The sequence below is a fragment of the Eretmochelys imbricata genome, chromosome 10 (genome assembly GCF_965152235.1).
Source record: "Eretmochelys imbricata isolate rEreImb1 chromosome 10, rEreImb1.hap1, whole genome shotgun sequence".
NCBI lineage: Eukaryota > Metazoa > Chordata > Testudines > Cheloniidae > Eretmochelys > Eretmochelys imbricata.
This window is the reverse complement of record NC_135581.1, coordinates 30,909,523-30,929,385: the sequence shown is the minus strand read 5'-3', so window position 1 is coordinate 30,929,385 and position 19,863 is coordinate 30,909,523. Positions and strand designations below refer to the sequence as shown.

General features: G+C 44.3%; 1 protein-coding gene across 1 annotated transcript in view; it reads right to left on the bottom strand.

Annotated features, from left to right (window-relative positions):
- GSG1L (GSG1 like) overlaps positions 1-19,863 on the bottom strand; it is a 118,624-nt gene that overhangs the window by 58,901 nt on the left and 39,860 nt on the right. Inside the window, exon 2 of the mRNA XM_077828796.1 lies at positions 18,464-18,511. Within this exon, the coding sequence (XP_077684922.1) occupies positions 18,464-18,511 (48 nt within the window). The remainder of the gene's footprint in view (positions 1-18,463; positions 18,512-19,863) is intronic.

Here is a 19,863-nt window from a genome sequence, read left to right as displayed (position 1 = left end):
GCTAGCAGGTAAGACTAACTTTCAATGGGATAAATTAATTTGGATTCCTAATAATGTTCTGTATACACTGATATCAGGACTTTAACTATGGCCATTTCCCATGAACCCACGTCAAGAAAGAACTGCTGCATGAACTACCTCAGTTGAAGAGAAAACCATGCTGTAAGTGACCCTTCACCTATCAGCACTGACAATGGAAGGATCATTGATGTTCTCCTAGTATGACTGACCCCCAAGTCCCCGCCTTCATGCTGCCTCTTCCCTCGAGGCCCTGCTTCTGCGCTGCCTCTTCCCCTGCCATGACCCCACCCCCACTAGCTCCTCTCCACCCCCTCCCCCATGTCGCTTGCCCTTAAGGCTGGTAAAAAGTGGGAGGGCCATGGCCCCCTGCCCTCCCTTGTTCTGGCACGCTGCTGTCAAAAAGAATATAAGCGCAGCAAAACCTACTGGTACCAAAGTCTTTGGTAGGTATAAAAGGCCAAAGATTGGGAAAACCAATGAGAAAGCACTGGTAAGGATTAAAAATTGAGTGAATACCATGGTACTCTCCCTGTGTCCTGGCCATTTTTGCCTTTAATATGTTCTTTCCAAATTTCTAGGCAAAGCTGCATTTAGAAAAGTCCATTCTAAGAAGCAGGTGGATGGGTACCAACTGCAGTAAGGCAATCCCTCTGGGTGCGGTTATGCAGTTGGGGGGAGGCGAGGAAGACTATCTGCAGGGCACCTTTTCTAGCCCCCTCCCTATGTGGAGTGAGCAGAGCAGGCCCTAAAAAGGGCAGCACAGTCACAGTTACTGAGTTGCAGTCCTGCCTCTGTCCAAATGCAAAAACAACCATATACAGCTGCCACCCGAATGCTGGTCCGGTCATCATGGCCCTGTGCCTGTCACCACTCATCGATTGCCACAAGACTTGGACATATGTGCATGAATTCTTTTGATGTGGAGACACCATTGCACACAAGTGCCCACATGGTGCTTGACAGGATGAAGCTCTTAATCCAATGGCAAAGGAACCAAGAAGATTGGAGAACGCCATCCTGCTGCAGCCTTCGTCCACCTTCACAGCCATTGAGAGAAATCACTGCTGCTGAGGACTTTGGGGTGGGGTGTGGTGGATTGCTGTTCGTCTGGAACCTCACCTTTGACTTTGCTTCCTTGGGTGACCCTACAGGGAGTGCAAGACTCCTGACGGCATCGCTCTTGGGATCATGGGAACACTCAAGCTGCTCTACCATGTCAAGGTTATGATCCACTGGGGCAGGTTAGGATAACATATGTATACTGAATTATGATATTGAAATATAAAGATGAAGAATTGCTAAATGGTAATAATCAGGGCTTTGTTACTTTAATAGTTTATAATTATGGATAGTGAATATGTTTGAGGTATTGCTTATGCCACGGCCTTGGCTTGGGTGGTGTTTTGCCAATTTTTTTTATATGGACTGGCGTAGATAATGCTTACTGCTGACAGTGATGTTTTGTTATGCTGCAAATTTTAGACAAAAGAAAAGTTAACTTTATATTTGTGTATTTCTTAGACTAGTTAAAAGTCCCTTTACTGAGAGAGAACAAGAAGACATGAAAACATAAGGACATGCAAATAGTGAAAACAGCATAAGCTGCGTAAATTGAAGCTTGTGCATGCACGTTGTATGGGCTACATAAGAGCATGTTTAATGCTGATTGAAGAAAAGTTAAAGACTTTGTATTGTGGAAATTTATAAGAAGCCAAGTAAAGTGGGGGGGGAGGGCAAATTGGACAAATACCAGACCAGAAATTGAAGGAATGAGACTGAAGGACCAGACCAGGAATCAGAGGCTGAGACAATCATCATGAAGTACAGAAGAGCTTCCCAGAACCCCAGTGCTGAGCAACTTGGGCCCCTACCTCTTCCATCTGATCTGTTTGTTGTCTGGCATAAATACATGTGCAGAAAGTGGCAATAATTGTATCTGAATTTTATAAATGAAAATTGAGTAAGCCTAAATTGAGTGGACTTGTGACTCCATTTCCCACCTTCCATTCCCAACACTTATAGTGATAGATTCAAGGAGTTCCATCTATTTAGCTTAACAAAGAGAAGGTTAAGGGACTTCATTGTAAGGACTTTGTTACAGTCTCTAAGCACCTACATGGGGAACAAATATTTGATAATGGGTTCTTCAATCTAGCAGAGAAAGGTGTAACATTACTCAATGGCTGGAAGTTGAAACTAAACAAATTCAGATGTAATAAGATGTCAATTTTTACGTGAGACTAATTAGCCACTGGGACAACTTACCAAGGGCCATCGTGGATTCTCCATCACCGACAATTTTAAATCAAGATTGGCTGTTGTCAAGGTTCCTCCCCCACTCTGAACTCTAGGGTACAGATGTGGGGACTTCCATGAAAACCTCCTAAGCTTACTTTCACCAGCTTAGGTTAAAACTTCCCCAAGGTACAAATTAACTTTATCCTTTGTCCCTGGATCTCCACTGCCACCACCAAACTCTAACTGGGTTTACTGGGAAACGTAGTTTGGACAAGTCTTTCCCCCCAAAATCCTCCCAACCCTTGCATCCCACTTCCTGGGAAAGGTTTGGTAAAAATCCTTACCAATTTGCATAGGTGACCACGGACCCAAACCCTTGGATCTGAGAACAATGAAAAAGCATTCAGTTTTCTTGCAAGAAGACTTTTAATAGAAGTAAAGAAATCCCCTCTGTAAAATCAGAATGGTAGGTACCTTACAGGGTAATTAGATTCAAAACACAGAGAATCCCTCTAGGCAAAACCTTAAGTTACAAAAAAGACACACAGACAGGAATAGTCATTCTATTCAGCACAGTTCCTTTCTCAGCCATTTAAAGAAATCATAATCTAACACATACCTAGCTAGATTACGTACTAAAAGTTCTAAGACTCCATTCCTGTTCTATCCCTGGCAAAAGCAGCATACAGACAGATACAGACCCTTTGTTTCTCTCCCTCCTCCCAGCTTTTGAAAGTGTCTTGTCTCCTCATTGGTCATTTTGGTCAGGTGCCAGCGAGGTTACCTTTAGCTTCTTAACCCTTTATAGGTGAGAGGATTTTTCCTCTGGCCAGGAGGGATTTTAAAGGGATTTACCCTTCCCTTTATATTTATGACAGCTGTTTTTCTAAAAGATCTGCTCTAGGCATTATTTTGGGGCAGTTCTCTGACAGGATGTCATACTAGATGACCACAATCGTCCCTTCTGGCCTTAGAACCTATGGATCTATGACTCTAGGTGTATATGAGCAGAGGAATCACACCCTATCTCATAGTGTAGATGTAGCCTATAAGGCATGTTTTCAATTTCTTAATCATTCTTGTGGCTCTTCTCTGAACCCTCTCCAATTAATCAACATTCTTGTTAAATTGTGGATGCCAGAACTGAACCAAGTATTCCAGTAGTGGTCACAGTAGTGCCAAATACAGAAGTAATATAACCTACCTACATTAATGGATCCAGTTAGCCCTTTTCACTATAGCATCACACTGGTAGCTCTTGTTCTGCTGATTACCCACCATGACCCCCTCCCCCCAAGTCTTTTTCAAAGTCACTGCTTCCCAGGATAGTCCCCCATTCTTTGTTCTTAGATGTCTAACTTTATTTTTGGCCATATTAAAATGCATAGTGTTTGCTTGCACCCATCTTACCAAGCAATACAGATTGCTCTGTATCAGTGACTTGTCCTCTTCATTATTTACCACTCCCCCAATCTTTGGGTCTTCTCTTCTGCAAATGTTATCAGTGATGATCTTAGGTTTTCTTCCAGGTCACTGATAAAAATACTAAATATCTTATCTGGGCTTGCTAGTCCTTCTGACTCTGGACTCGCCAGCCATCATTGTCCTGCTTCTTCATGTTTGCCCATTGTACTGTTTAGTCTTTGGTATCTCCTCTGAGCTCACCAGCTCCCTGCACCCTCAGAATCATCCAATGTATTTTCTGTTGCCTGGATAGACAATGGGGAAGGAAAGAAACAGTCACGCTATCTGGAGTGGCTCAAGACCATGAATGCCTGCCTCAGGGCAGACTGTCAGAAAACAGGGCAGATACTCCAGACTGGTGGTGTGTTTGATAATTAAATTTCACTAAATGTGAACTCCTGTATCACTCGCTATATCATTCTTACCATGGAGTCACAGACAGTCTCCTTGGACTCTCCAGTCATCTTACTATCTGGACAAACTGGACCTCGTAATAAAAGGTCACTTATACCAAAAATCACTACATCAGTTTGCTCCCAGTCCCAAGAGACAGTCACATATCCCAGATCAATTGGTACTCCAGATATTGCACCAAAGGCAGCATTGGCAGCCAATTCTATAGTAAACTAACTAAAGGGTTTATTAGCTAAGAAAAGGAAATGAGAGTTATTGAGGAGCTAAAGCAGGTAAAATATATGAACAGGTGAGTCACAGTCTATAATTGTAAATGGTAGCAGAGATGTAGTAATCAGCCAGTTTCCCAAAAGTCTCTCAGGGCTACCAGAATAACTCTGGGGATCTCCATATTCTTGTTCAGTTGTTCTGCCTTGTTACAATCCAAACAGTCCAGAGATAAAGGATCCTTCCCTGAATCCATACTTATAGCTTCTTCTCACAGAAGACAAGCTCACAGTGTCACTACCCATGTGGGCTTTTCTTTTGACGGAGAGAGACGAACGCATTTTGAATCTTTGACCTCTGATCATCATACAGAATGACGACTTGCTTTAAAATTAGCACTCTTCTGTTGAAGTTCTTCATTTGCATTTCACATGGCTTCTTTCTCATTTGACTGCTCATTTGATGGGTTATTTAGTTGCGGGGTATACACAATGTAAATATTTGCTACCCCATTATAATGGGATGCAGATACATGAAAACAATGCAAGTAACATCCCATTTGTTTTCATGAAGTTTAAACACCAAAAACATTCTTATACATTTACCAATTACTTTGATGTAAACTAATGCACAAGTGAATTGACCTGGAGCTTCAGCATGAGCTGGCACCTGGTCTGCCAGCGTCCCAGCTCATCTGGTTTTGACAGCCCTTCAGTATGGGTGGGGGTAGAAAGGGAATGATTTGCATGCCTGGGCTCACAATTTCAGAGCAAACATTCTCAAAGATATAAAGTTTAAAGTTATTTTCTTATAGCATGGAATACGGACATTAAAAGTGAGATTAATGCATGCAGCAATTTGCAAGCATTTCATAGAGTCGAAATACATTCTTATAAGATTAATACCTATTTTGAGCAAAACTAACATACAGGTGAACTGGTCTGGTCTCTAGCTATGAGTTTGTCAGTTCTTAGCTAATGCCTGCAGCCTGGGCAAGAGCTGGCATCTGGCCTGCCAGCGTCACAGTAACTATACAAGTGTATTGAGTTTGAGGAGGAGGTGTTGGGATGCTTTGTGTCTCCTTTGTGAGAATGCATTAAACCCCGTTCAGGCTTAAAATAAGGGCATGATGGCCAAGTGAGCACTCCTTCTTTCTCGTTCAATTTCACCATTCAGATAGTTTTATTACTATATCTTTGCTTATATGTTTTAGGCTCCCAGATTGGAATTGTGTGCCCCAAATATTTGGTGTGATCAATAAGAAATGGTGAAAGAAATAAACATTGAGCATGCTGTTGTGGCTGGCACAGTTTTCCAGCTCTGCACTCCCAGCACTGAGCATTCAGCCCATCTGTTGGGTAGTGTAATCTGATTATGTCAGACCATCTGCCGGATTACTTTGTGCTTCTGTGTAGAAAGCTGGGATGAGAGAAATAGATCAAGAAGCTGTGAGACTTCCTCACAAATTCTTCATGCTGCCTGGGGTGCTGGCAGACCAGGTGCCGGCTCATGTCAAAGTCCCCATGTCTAAACTGAACACTAATAAACACATTCCTGGAATTAGTTTGCCTCACCTGTGTGTTAATGTTATTATTAGAATCATAAGAATGTGTTTAGTGTTTCGACTTTATTGAATACATGTGAGTTGCTGCATGCATTAATCTAATAACATCTGTATCCCATCTTGTAAAGTAATATTTGAGGGTTGTATTGTAAGCCTCTGTGACTGTATAAATCACCAGGCAGGGACTAGCTATTAACTAGTGTAAAGCGTTGATTTCCAACAGAAGGTGTTATGTCCTGTCCATCAACACCAGGTGGACTATTGTGGAACATTATATAGGACAAAATAGGTTTGCTGTTTTGCTCTCTCCCCCTCCCCATGTGAAGATCCCATCAGCTGAGTTTGCAACTCAGAGCACATGGCAAGAGGGGGTTAAAAACCCCAAACAAAAAGAACCAGGGCTCTCTCTGCTGCTTGGACTCCAGTTGGCAAGGTTTTTCTAAGCATTGACAAGAGATCCCCAGCTGCTTAGCTTGGGTTAGCCCTAAAGGACAGCTAGAGTTTACAGATTATAGAAGCTTCTATTTCCTTTTGAAATTTAAGACTGTAACTCATGTGTGTACTTATGTTTACCTGCATTAATGCTGTAAATAATTTCCTTTCCTATGATTTATTATATAGGATTGACTACAGGAGTTGTCTTTGGTGTGAGATCTGAGGTGCAATTGACCTGGGGTAAGTGACTGGTCCTTTTGGGACAAGAAATAACCTGAATATTGCTGCGGTGCTTGGTGTAAGGGACCATCTATCACATAGGTAGGCTCACCTGGTTGACAAGACAGATTGGAGTACCCAAGAGGACTCTGTGTGACTCCAGGTATAGTGTCTGAGGGTTTACATTTGATAATTGGTTGGTGAAATCTAAATAGAAGTCACAGCTGATGTGGGGTTTGTGCTGTGGTTCTGAACAGTCTGCCCTGTGCTTGGTACCCATGCTCCTGAGCCACGGCAAGGCACTGTTACTCTGCCAAAACCCAGCAGAGACACCTACAACGCTGAAATGTTATTAGACACTCAGCAGAAGGGACAGAAAGAAAGGATCATCCAGCCAGGGTGGCTGTGGCTACCGGACTCTGGATACATCTACACATTGAGCTGGAGGTGTACATTCCAGCTCAAGGAAACATACTCTCACTAGCTCTGGTCAAGCTAGTACACTAAAAATAGAGCAGAGCCCTAGTGGCACAAGCGGTGGGAGGGGCTAGCTACTCCTAGTCTGTGCTTTCCATTTTGGATAGGTACCTACGTGAGATGGCTTGGTGCTGGCTCCACCACTGCTGTATCAGAGCTAGCATGGGTATGTGTGCTGGAGATGGAACACCCACCTTCAGCTCCGAGCAGATGTCCCCTCTGGGGCTGCATCTGGTGAGTTTAATGCCGAGGCACAGTTTGGATCATGGAAAGGAGGCTGGTTGTTTTGGTTTCATTTGGCTTTAATCTTGGACTTATTTCTTTATTTTCTTGGGGTGAGGGGAGCTCTGTGCCAAAGGAACTAAGAGTGTGGGCTGGAGTCAGAAGGGAGGGTTTCCATTGTCTATTGCAGTACAGTTGACTCCTTGCTATTTAACCAAACAAGAGGAAGGTTGGTTTTATGATTATGCCATTGGACGGGGATCAGGAGTCAATTCTGTGTGTGACTTTGGGCAAATCACTTGATACCCCTGTGCCTTTTTGTAAAATGGAGGTAATAATACTTCCCTACTTTGCAGCATTAGGAGAGAAACTAACGAATGTTTGTGTGGCACCTAGATATGGTGGTGATGAATGCAATGGAAAACCCATACAGTAATATCTAAAATAAGAGTATTCCACATACTTTTGTATGGAAAATAGCTTAAATCTGTTATCCAAAACAGAGTTTCCCTACTCTATCCCAAAACACGTCAGAGTTAATACAAGCCATAAGTGACATACAGCATGAGCTGCCAGTGTGATGCTGCGGCCAAGAGCTAATGCGAGCCTGGGATGCATAAACAGGGGACTCTCTAGTAGGAGCAAAAAGGTTATTTTACCTCTATATTTGGCACTGGTGTGAGAGTTGCCAGAACAGTGTGTCCAATTTTGGTGTCCACAATTCAAGAAGGATGTTGATAAAATGGAGGCGGTTCAGAGAAGAGCATGAAAATGGTTAAAGGATTAGAAAACAGTGGGAGACTGAAGGCATTCAATCTATTTATTTTAACAAAGAGGAGGTTAAAGGGATGACTTTATCTACATGGGGGGACAAATATTTAACAATAGGCTCTTCAATCTAGCAGAGAAAGGTAACACTATCCAATGGCTGGAAGTTGAAGCTTGGCAAATTCAGACAGGAAATAAAGGCGCAAATTTTTAACAGTGAGAGTAATTAACAATTGAAAGATCTTACTCAGGGTTATGGTGGATTCTCTATCACTGACCATTTTTAAATCAAGAATGGATATTTTTCTAAAAAAATCTGCTCTAGGAATTATTATGGGGTAATTCATGACCTGCGTCACAATGGTACCTTCTGGTACTGAAACCTATGGCTCAATGAATAGATATATCCTATTATTCACAAAAAGCTATGCTAAAAGACTGTAAAGTCCATCACTCAGCCATCCAGCAATATCAGATATAAAGTGTTCTGTGAAACCTTAATTCTGCTCCTTGTGCTATACATTGTAACCAATCAATTCGTAACATCTCATAGGAAGTCTGTGGTGGAGTCAGGAACGGAATCCAGCTCTCTTGGGTCCTCATAGAGTGCTGTGTCCAAAAGAGAACAGGGAACATTTTCTGAAGTTCCTAAGTCACTTTGGAGCCTAACTCCCAATGATTTTCAGTGGACTTAGGCTACTCGGTGCCCTAGGCACTTTTGAAAACTTTACCCAATATCTTTCTTCATGGACGGATCTTTGTTTTGAAGCTAATCTTCTATTTCCTACACAGGTAAACTAGTTACATTCATTCACATAAGGCAATTAGCAGGCACTTCATTATAACATAGATAGTTAAACTGAAGGCAATCTAGATAATATTATTAGTTTCCTGCAGTATCTTACATCTGTGATCTTAATGTTAACTGGACACAGCCACATATATAATTAAGACATGAAAGGGGATCAGCATCTACAAACTAATCTGGTTATGCTGTTAAACTTCTAACAAGATATAGGTAAACACAGACAATCACTCTTGAAATTATTCCTACAAATGAATGAGTTGATGATTGCTAGTCTAGCACATCTCTTTGAAATGTACATACAAGTAGATTATCTTGATTAAAAATTGTAATGTCTCCTGTTAAATTGTTATGGGTCATACACAGGGTGGCCTGTCTGTCAGTGTCACATTGTCCCTGAGCAAGACACAGCGGTAGATCCATGATTTTATTGAAATCCCATGAACCACTGCAAAGCATTTAGCATAAGCTATACCAGAGTATTAACAAGCAGGCACTCTTCCCTGTGCATTACTTGCCCAGCACGACAGTGATAGTTCCTTGGCTGCATGAAAAGAAGAGGTGGGGGGGGGGAAGAGAGGGAGAGAAGAAGGATGGCATTGGTTTTAAATGGCCTTGAGTGGGGAAAGAATAGTTATGGTTGTGACAAAAACCCATCATCCCTCCCCCAGCACCCCCATGCCCATCTTTCCTTCCCCTTATGAATGGGAGCCGCATGGAAAGCGGGAGGGGGATGGTTGGGCGCTTGTGTGTGGGCCCGCCTAGGTCCAGGAAGGGAAAAGGTTGTTCAAGGAAAGTCAGAGTGGTCCATTCTCCTTGGGACCATTGCAAATATTATGTACCATTCCCAGTCCCTGGGCTCCATCACCGCACTGAGCCACTCTGCAGATGCTGGGAAAAGCATCTGCTCTCCAGTTCCATAGACACAATGCTGTGTCCCTTAACTGTGGAGAGGTGACTGGCTCGCAGTGTTAATCCAGAAGTTCAAGGGAGAAAATACACTTCCAGTGCATCTGTTTCCCTGTCCTTTTCAGTGCTGTTGGTTGTACACAGAGGCCAGAGTTTCTGGCAATGCAGGTGGAGTTGGTGGGGATTCTTTGTGGTTCTCTGTTCCTCTTCCATAGGAAATCAATCTGCTATCTTAGAATACAGTTTCCTCTCAAATTGCCACCCAGTCCTTTAAGCATAATTCAGCAAATTTTTGGAGTAGCAGAAATTTGAGCTGGTTCTTCAAATGTGCTTGGTCCACCTTCGTAGCTCCCCAAACCACTCCACCCAGCTGTATGTAGAGGAGTCGCCATTAGCAAAAACATCTCTCTGGCACTGATGGCTGGGTGCCCTCCTCAGTCCTGGATAGCCACGTCTCTTTTCCATGCCAATGCTTTCAAAACTGCTGTGTTCTCCAAGTGATGGCCAGCCTTTAAAGAAGAAAACCCACACATTACCCCTGCAGGAACTGACCATACCCCAACAGGACCCTTTGATGCACTGTACGTATTCCAACATTTGAATATAAGTAACACAGGTATATATTTACCCTCGGCTCCTTCCTCATGGGCTGCAAAAGTAGTCTGAAGAAAGGAGGCTGTAACAGCTGCACTCCTGGGCTGCTTAAAACTATCAATATTGTGGCCTTCAGCCCTACGTTATGGGGGGCATTTCTTGGCTTCCATCAAAGGAGAAATGAAATATAATGCTAGCCATCTGTTTGACTCGGCAGACCATTCCGATACCAACAGGGAACCCATTCCCCTGGGAAGTCAGAAGCGGCACTGCAGAGACAGCAGACAAAGAATCCAAAGGACTCTGGAGGACCTGCTTGTTGGCATACAGAGAAGGAGTCAAGAGCAGCTGGACTTTCTTAGAGCAAGGGAGGATCAGGCTTTTAGATAGGATGAGGCATTCCTATAAAAGGAGAGACAGCCCAGGCAATGGGAGCGTGGCCACAGGGAATGGGAGCGTGCACTCATGCAGTGCCTACTCCGGCGGGTGGTAGAATGCTTTCGGGGCCCATCCACTGCTTTTGCTGCTGCTCCTCTCCTGGAAGAGGCAGAGCCTCTCACTTCCATCCTCCTCCCTTGGATGACCAGGGTGCCAGGCTGCCGCTGAGGCAGTGAATTCCAACCCCCACCCACCAGGGAGGAGAATGCTGGACACCAGGCACAAGATACTCTGCCGGCATCTGAAACCCCTCTCAGGGGAACTCCCTGGAGCATGGAGACAATGGGCTCCATCCTGTCCCTGTAGCCCAGCCTGGGATCAGCCCCCAAACCCCATACAGAGAGTCCCTGTTAGTCCCCCTGCACCATAATCCATAGTTGTCCCCTTCTACCTGCCCTTTATCATAGAATCTCAGGGTTGGAAGGGACCTCAGGAGGTCATCTAGTCCAACCCCCTGCTCAAAGCAGGGCCAATCCCCAATTTTTGCCCCAGATCTCTAAATGGCCCCCTCAAGGATTGAACTCATAACCCTGGGTTTAGCAGGCCAGTGCTCAAACCACTGAGCTATCCCTTCCTCCAGGGGGAGGGGAAGAGCAAGAAGACATTTCCACAGACATTAACGTTTGCCCATACCTCTGGGATTTTTTTTCTTTTTTGGTTCATTTGTTCCTGTTTTAAAAAAAAATTTGATATGTGTATGTAAGTAAAAATTTCTATTCACTTCCCTTGTGTGCGCATCTTGTTTTTGGAGTATAATCAACATGATACTTCCCAGAGGCTGGGAAGAGGGTAGCAGAATTCACAGCTCATGAAAATTCATGTTACTCTGAAAACAGCTCATGATGGTGATTTATTAAAAATCTGGTACCACAGAACTGCAAACAATTTCATCCCTGCACCAAACCCTTCCAGCCCCCCTACTCATGAATTTGCTACCTTGACAACAAAGTAAGCTGTGATATAACTGTTGCATCCAAAGCACCACAATGAAAACCAGAAGAGAATTTAGTGGACACATCTTTATGTCTTTGTTAATAATTTGTGATAATACAGTGACAGGAAACAAAAGTAAAATAACAGAAGATATGTGACGCTGAGCGGTGCTTTTACGACTCGTGTGTAGACTTCACTATTGATATAGCCTGGTAGACCGCCCCAATAGTTGACTTCCCAAATTGGCTTACAACAGACTGGTAGCTGTCAGATGTTGCCAGATTCCAAAGGGTGATAGCCACCTGCTTCTGTACTATGGGTTTGCAAAAAGTGAGAGGACTGGCCCTGGAGGGTTGGGGCAAGCACCTTGCACAAGTCCATGAATTTCTGCTTTCTCATTCAGAAGTTCTTCATCCTCCTCGGTGTCCAAGACAACAAGCCCACCACACCATGCTGATTCTCCGGGGCCAGAAGCGGCAATCCACCTGCAAACATACCATTGCAATCCCGGCATTGAAAACATCTGTTCAATGGGACCAAAGTGGATTTTCATTCCTCTTCTGGGTCAGCCATCTTCACCATCTGAAATCTTTCTGGACTGATTCTGTCCAGTAACCAGTACTGCACTGCATGAACATTTGTCCCACAAGCAGGAGCAGAACGACATCATCATAGACTTGCTCCATGGCTCCAACACATTTTGGCAGAAGGGAGAGATGACAGAGAGGTGCCGTTGTCAAATGCATGAAGATATAGTTCCAGCAATGTGAAGCAAGGCAGTTCCTAGAATGTCTCCTGTGACGCACAGAACTCTGGGATACTGCTCCTGAAACGTTACCATGAACATTGCGTACCGAACAGATGCAGGGTGGATGAGGGCACTCAACAGTGCACAGCATATACTCATGCCCAGCACAGCATCTGTGGCCATGTGGTGTGGTGTAGTGGGGCAGCTGCCCCACTCCAGCAGAACAGGGGTTAAAAGCAGCCCTGGAGAGGGCTGCGGCTGGGATAAAAGGAATGAGAGAGAGTAGCTGACTACAGGTGTGGCCAACTCAATCAGGGCCCAGCTGGCCATGATAAAAGGGCTGGAGGGCTAGGAGCTGGAGGAGTCTCACCCTAGCCCTGGAGGGGGAAAGGCTAGCTGCCTGGGAGCAAGGGACCTGAAGCAGAGCAGTGCTGAGGAAGGGCAAAGGGAGCTGGGGAGCTCCAGCCTGGTCAACCCCCAGGCTGCAGGCCTTGTTGAAGGCCTATGAAAGGTACTGGGGCTGCAGAGGGGCAGCCCGGAGGTAGGCAAGGGCAGCAGATCCTACCCCCTTGCCAATGATGAGTGGCTATTATAGACTGCAATCTGCCCCAGGGAAAGGAGGCTAGATGATGACTGGCAGTAGCCACTGAGGCAAGGTGGGCTTAGAGGGTTGGGGGTTCCCCTGGGAGGGGAGACCAGAGCATGGGGGCACTGTGGTGGGGCAGCACCCTGAGGTAAAGGGCACCAGGGTCTGGGAGGGACATGCGGGGGGCCTGAGGCAGGCGAGACACTGGCCAGCAGAGGGCACTCTGAGGCTGGAAAAGAGCTAATACCCAAATGACCAGCAGGAGGCGCTGCACCGGTGAGTCTTCGGCTGTTACCGTGCAGGTACAGAGTACATGCTCTAGCAGTACATGGACAAGTAACTGTGTACGCTTGAAAGTGCAGTCATAGCCTAAGAGGCACAGGAAGTGACTCTGGGTGAGGGTCCAGAAGACACTGAGCTCTGGAGAGACTGTGAAGCCTCTATTTCATTTTAAATATCATACTTTTCCTTTTATTATTTTTGTCTTTTTCATTAGCTGCAAGATGCCCTAGCTGCCTTTTTATTTTCAGAGAGAGAGAGAGCAAAAAGCCCACATGTGGAAGATGCCGGAAAGAGAAGTGTCCCAGATGTTAACAGCTCTAAATATTGTCTCATGAAGATACTCAGAATGTCTTCTGTGCCTAAAAGACTTGAGACTGTCCCCTGTAATGATTGTCTAGTAAATAAGATTTATTAAACTTCTGCTTAGTAATGGTGTTCTGTTAAAGTATGTATTATTATATCTGTGGCAGGGGAAGAAAGGGTCAGCCCCCTACATAAGAACTGACATCTAAGAAGGAAGCTGTATAATTGACTGAAGTTGTGGTTAAGATGATAAGCATTTGGTTTCATCGTTAACCAGGTGCAAATGATACATTTGATTTTTGGTAAAATTAGCTAGTTAGGATTTATAACCAAATGGGCAGCCACCTTCTTGTGCCGCCTCTTAGAGTTTATATAGCACTGATTATATTTTTAATACTAATTTGGTGATTTCATTCCCACCTAATATTGAGATTCACTTGTTTGGTTTCTGGATTTGATTCTATTTTGATAGTTTTATTCTTAGTTTAGTATTAATAATAGCTTAGCTATGGAGATATGTTTCCTTGATTTTTATTTTAGTTCATTTAAAAATCTTAAGTTTATAAAATAGAAACTGATCCAGACAACTCCAACTTCTTCCTTTCTGGGGGTGCTTGACCCCTACTCCACCCCAACCTTGCTCCTCCACCCCCCCCCCCCCCGTGCCTCCTGCATGCCACTTAACAGCTGATCCACAGTGGGCAGGAGGTGCTGGGGGGTGCTGATGGTGGGTCCTGAGCACCCACCATTTGTCCACCCCACCCCACCCCCATTGGTGCCTATGGATCCAGAGTCACATCTCTTTCAATAAGCAACATGTGTCCAGAACCTTTGAGGGCCTGGGTAGAGACTAGCCAGTCAACCTAAAAGCGTGATAAGCTCTCCCTAATGTGTCTGTCGTTTTCACCTGTGAAAGGCATACAGTGCTTTCTATTGTGTGCTCATCATCTGTCCAAGTTCCTGCCATACCTCCCCCAGGTCAGCGAACACCTTAGCAGTCCGACCACTGCAGATACTGGTTAGTATTGGAAATCCCCACAGCAACAATACAGATCAAAAAGTTAGTGGTTAAATAATAGTCCTAAAACGTTATGATGTAAAGGATCCTGTAACTATTCAATGTGAAGCCCGTGAACGCAGCATTATTACAGACTGGCCAGCCTGTGCCATTTGCCTTGTCTAGGATTATCTCGGACAGCAAAGCTGTGCTCAAACACAGAAAGAATGCCTAGCCATTATGTTTACATACACCAAGTTTGACCAGTGTGTCCTGGGACATGATCATATCCACGTGGACACAGACAACAAACCTTTGGGATTCATCTTCAAACACCCTTTGCTGCAAAATATCTTCAAAGAATGTTAATGAAAATTCAAAACTCATTGCTTGGACATAGACTACAAAGAAGGTCTCTGATGTTCATTGTAGACTCTGTCCAGCAGGGCCATTAAGAACTTGAACATATCAAAAAGGCAGAATTCCTTTCTATGACAAGTAGCTTCTGCAGATACAAAGACCTACCCAAACAGATGCTGTACTTCCAGCACTCAGACAAGTCACGTACTTTGCTCCCAGAGCCAGAACCCAGGAATCCTGCTACCTAGTATTCTAGGGCCAGTTTGCAGTTATCTAACCCAGCGATGAAGTGCATGCTCTAGCTCCTTTTATGGGCTGCTCTGCAGAGAAGTTAAAAGCATGCTTTCCTTTATTTTCCCCCTTCTCCAGTACCCCAGTTACTCCTAGACCTGGGGTAATTCAGGACTGTGTTATGCACCTGAGTGGTTCAAATCCAGCTGATGGTGGGACAGGCAGAAGTATATGTAAATTAGTATGAGGACCCCAGGGAAAGCAGTTTAAATCATGTTATATTACAGAAGAACAGTCATACTGGCTCAAGACAATAGGCCAGATAGCCCCGTCACCTATCTTCCAACAGTAGCCAGTACCAGAGGCTTCAGAGGGAATGAACAGAACAGGGCAGTTGCCAAATGATCCAACCCTGTCATCTAATCCCAGCTTCTGGCAGTCAGACATTTAGGGAGACCCAGAGCATGGGGCTGCATCCCTGATCATCTTGCCTAGTAGCCATTGATGGATCTGTCCTCCATTAATTTATCTAATTCCTTGTTGAACCCAGTTATATTTTTGTCCTTCACAACATCCCCTGGCAACACGTTCCACAGGTTCACTGTGCATTGTGTGAAGTACTTCCTTAGGTTTGTTTAAAACCTGCTGCCTATTCATTTCATTGGATGACTCTTGTGTGATGTGAAGGGGTAAATAACACTTCCTTATTCACTTTCTCCACACCAATCATGATTTTATAGACCTCTATCACATCCCCCCTTCAGTATCTTTTCCAAGATGAACAGGCCCAGTCTTTTTAATCTCTCTTCATACGGAAGCTGTTCCATGGCTCTAATGATTGTTTATTGCCCTTCTCTATGCCTTTTCCAGTTCTAAGACCTCGTTTCTGAGATGGGGGGGACCAGAACTGCACACAGTATTCAAGCTGTGGGTGGCTGTATATAGCGGCATTATGATAGGAAAGGGACAGATAAGACAAACTAATGGCTCCTAACCGTGTTCGCTATTTTGCTTGCCGCTGCACATTGTGCAGATGACGTTTTCAGAGAACTATCCACAGTGACTCCTCGATCTTTCTTGAGTGATGACAGCTAATTTAGACCCCATCATTTTGTATGGATAGTTGGGATTATATTTTCCAATGTGAATTACTTTTCACGTAACAGGACTGAATTTCATCTATTTTGTTGCATCCCTTTGTAATTCTTCAGTCTGTTTTGGACTTAACTATCTTGAGTAATTTTGTGTCATCTGCAAACTTTGCAACCTCACGGTTTACCCCTTTTTCTAGATCACTTATGAATATGTTGAATCGCACAGGCCTCAGTACAGCTCCTCCCCCCCCACCCCCCCGCCAAAGCTATTTATTTCTCTCCACTGTGAAAACTGTCCTTTTATTCCTACCCTTTGTCTCCTGTCTTTTAACAAGTTACTGATTTAGGAGAGGATCTTCCTTCTTATTCCATTACTACCCACTTTGCTTAAGAGTCCAAGTATACAATATCAACTTGATCACACTTGTCCATGTGCTTTTTGCCCCCTCAAAGAATTCTAATAGGTTGGTGAGCCATGAATTCCCTTTACAAAAGCTGTGTAGGTTCTGCCAACATATTGTGTTCATCTGCATGTCTGATAATTCTGTTTTTTGTTTTTTTACTATCGTTTCAACCAATTTGCCTGGTACTGAAGTCAGGCTTACTGGCCTGTAATTGCAAGGATCGCCTCTGGAACCTTTTCAAAAAATTGGTGTAACATGAGTTATCTGCCACTCATCTGGGACAGAGGCTGATTTAAGTGATAAGTTACATACCGCAGTCAGTAGTTCTCCAGTGTCTTATTTGAATTCCTTCAGAACTCTTGGGTGAATACCATCTGGGCCTGGTGCCTTATTACTGTTTAAGTTCTCAATTTGTTCCAAAACCTCCTCTACCGACCCCTCAAATGAGACATTTCCTTAGATTTGTCACCTAAATAGAATGGCTCAGGGGTGGGAATCTCCCTCAATATCCTCTGCAGAGTAGACTGATGCAAAGAATTAATTTAGCTGCTCCACAATGGCCTTGTCTTCCTTGCATGCTCCTTTAGCACCTCAATAGACCGGGACCCCCCTGACTGCTGGGCAGGCTTCCTGCTTCTGAAGTACTTAAAATAATTTTGCTGTTAGTTTGTGTCTTTTGCTAGTTGCTCTTCAAATTCTTTTTTTGATCTGCCTAATTATACTTTTACACCTGACTTGTGACAGTTTTTCTTTCTTTCTGTTTTCCTCAGAAGAATTTTACTTCCAATTTTTAAAAGATGACCTTTTGTCTCGAACCACCTCTTTTTTTACTCTGTTTAGCAATGGCAGCATTTTTTTGGTCTTGTTGCTTTTTTTTTTTATTATTATTATTTGGGGTATACATATAACTTGAGCCTCTATTAGGGTGTGTTTAAAAAGTTTCCCTGCAGCTTGCTGGGATTTCACTTTTGTGAACATTCCTGTTAATATCCAATTAACTAGCTGCCTCAGTTTTCTGAAGTTCCCCCCCCCCCTTTTTTTTTTTTTTTAACTTTAATGCTTCTGTGGTGGGTTTGTATTTCCCCACAGCAATATTACATTTAATTACATTATGATCACTATTAATGAGTGGTTCAGCTATATTCACCAGCTGGAGAAGGTGATTTTGAAATCCTGAAGAAATTGACAAACCAGAACTCCATATGTCAGGTTGAACAAGATCTTTACAGCCAGTCCCTTCTCAGTGCTGTTGGCTCATCTTTTTATTTCTCTGCCTCGCAAACAAACAAGCAAATCTCCCACAACCAATATTTAATGAACAATAATGCCTGTGACACTGCTGCTTGCTCTGTATGCAAATCCTTCTGGCCTGTGAAAACAACACAAATGTGCTGCTCCTCTCCTCCATTGCTGGGGCTTAAGAAGTTGTTTCCGAGCTGTGGTTTATAGTTTGACTTACTGGACAGCACTGGGTTTCCTCAGGAGGAGATGGACCTGGAGAACACTACACAAGACCTTACAAAATTCCCACATAAGCACTTGCCTCACAGGTAGGGAAGGACTGATTGGATGTTCTTTCTCGCTTTATGTCCCACTTCCTTTCTTGTCCAGCTATCGTATAATTTCTATTGTAAGAGCCTCTTGTATTTTTATGAGAATGCACCTTATGGCACTGAAGAAATATGAAAAAATAATAGTAATATCTGCAAAGGGGCAAGTGGGAAGAATCCTCAATTGTTATTTGTCTTACCTTTCTCAGAAGCCGGGGCAAGGTCAATAAAACTTCGACATTTTTCACCTTTAAAAGAAAAGGATTTATTTTAAGAGACAGAAGTTGATTTGGTTTTGCTTTGTCTTCTCTCGCTTCCAACGATGGGTACTGCAGTCACTCCCCCTTCAGGCGCTAACAGACCATGCACCGAGAGCTGGCTATTAATCTGCCAATCTTTCCCATCCACCATGCTCTGCTCCCACATGGTCTGACCCTCCAGCCTGTCTATATGGGGTTTCCTCACCCATATGAGCTCCCACATTCCCTTCCTCTCTTGGGAGTTGAGAACATGATTATGGAGAAGCAATTTACCTTTTGACTGCCAGGGTCCAGTTCTCCCCTCCTGCCCCCCATGCTGCTGACAGACGGGGCACAGAATGATGCATCTGTTCAGGAGCTATAAGGTCTTCTGTTGTACCCCTGCTGCAATGGCCACTATGCAATGCACTGCAGGGGCACAGAATCAGTGGTCACAGACCTGCCCTGGCATCTGGTGCTCCAACCAGGGTGGTGCAGAGCCTCCCTGTGGCAGGGGGTATTCCAAGGAAGGTGGAGGGGTGTTTTACACCTGTCCTGTGGTCCCTTTGCACCAGCCTAGCTCTCTGTCTGCCTTAGTTACTCAACCCCTCCTGCTCAGAGCAAGCCTCCCAGAAGTAGTGACTGGAGGATCCTGGTCAATCCTAGCACACACCTCCGCTAATGCCAATGAAGCAGAATTGGTGATAACAATAATGAGGCATTTTTTGCAGAAAAAGCCCATGTAAAAAAAGGCCAATGATGCATGAAATTGACCTAGCAACAAAAGTCATTTTCTCCTTTTCACTGTACCTGGAAAACTCAAATGTGCTGGTAAGGGAGCATCAGTAAACCATTGGAAATGGTGAAAGAGGAGAAACTGGAAGACACAATGAGGACCTTGCTAGCTCTGCTCTACCTGTCGTACAGCCAGCATACACCAGGATCCTAGCTACGCTGCCACCTTCCTACCAGATTCCTTTCTGCTGAGGGCTTTGCTTAGTATCTTACAGACAGTCACAGACCCAGAGTCGTCCTTGCACTGGCACCAGCATAGAAACCTACGTGAGGCTGCAGGGCTCAACATGGCTCCTGAGGTCAGCCCTAGAGTCTGCCCAACTTTGTGCCTCAAAGGGAGCTAGTAGCAGCAGCATGAGCAGTACTGGGGGGTAGTGCCTAGCAGCCCAGTCAGAGAAGGATTGGACCCCATTCTGCGCACACAGAGTTTACCGTCTGAGTCTAAGAAAAGAATGGCCGGTAGGTTCAGACACACAGGCAGAGGAGGACAAGGAAGCAGCGAGACGCCAACTATGATCACAGTGACAAGCAGCAGTCACAGTACACAAGTAGCCTGGCCTAGCCCT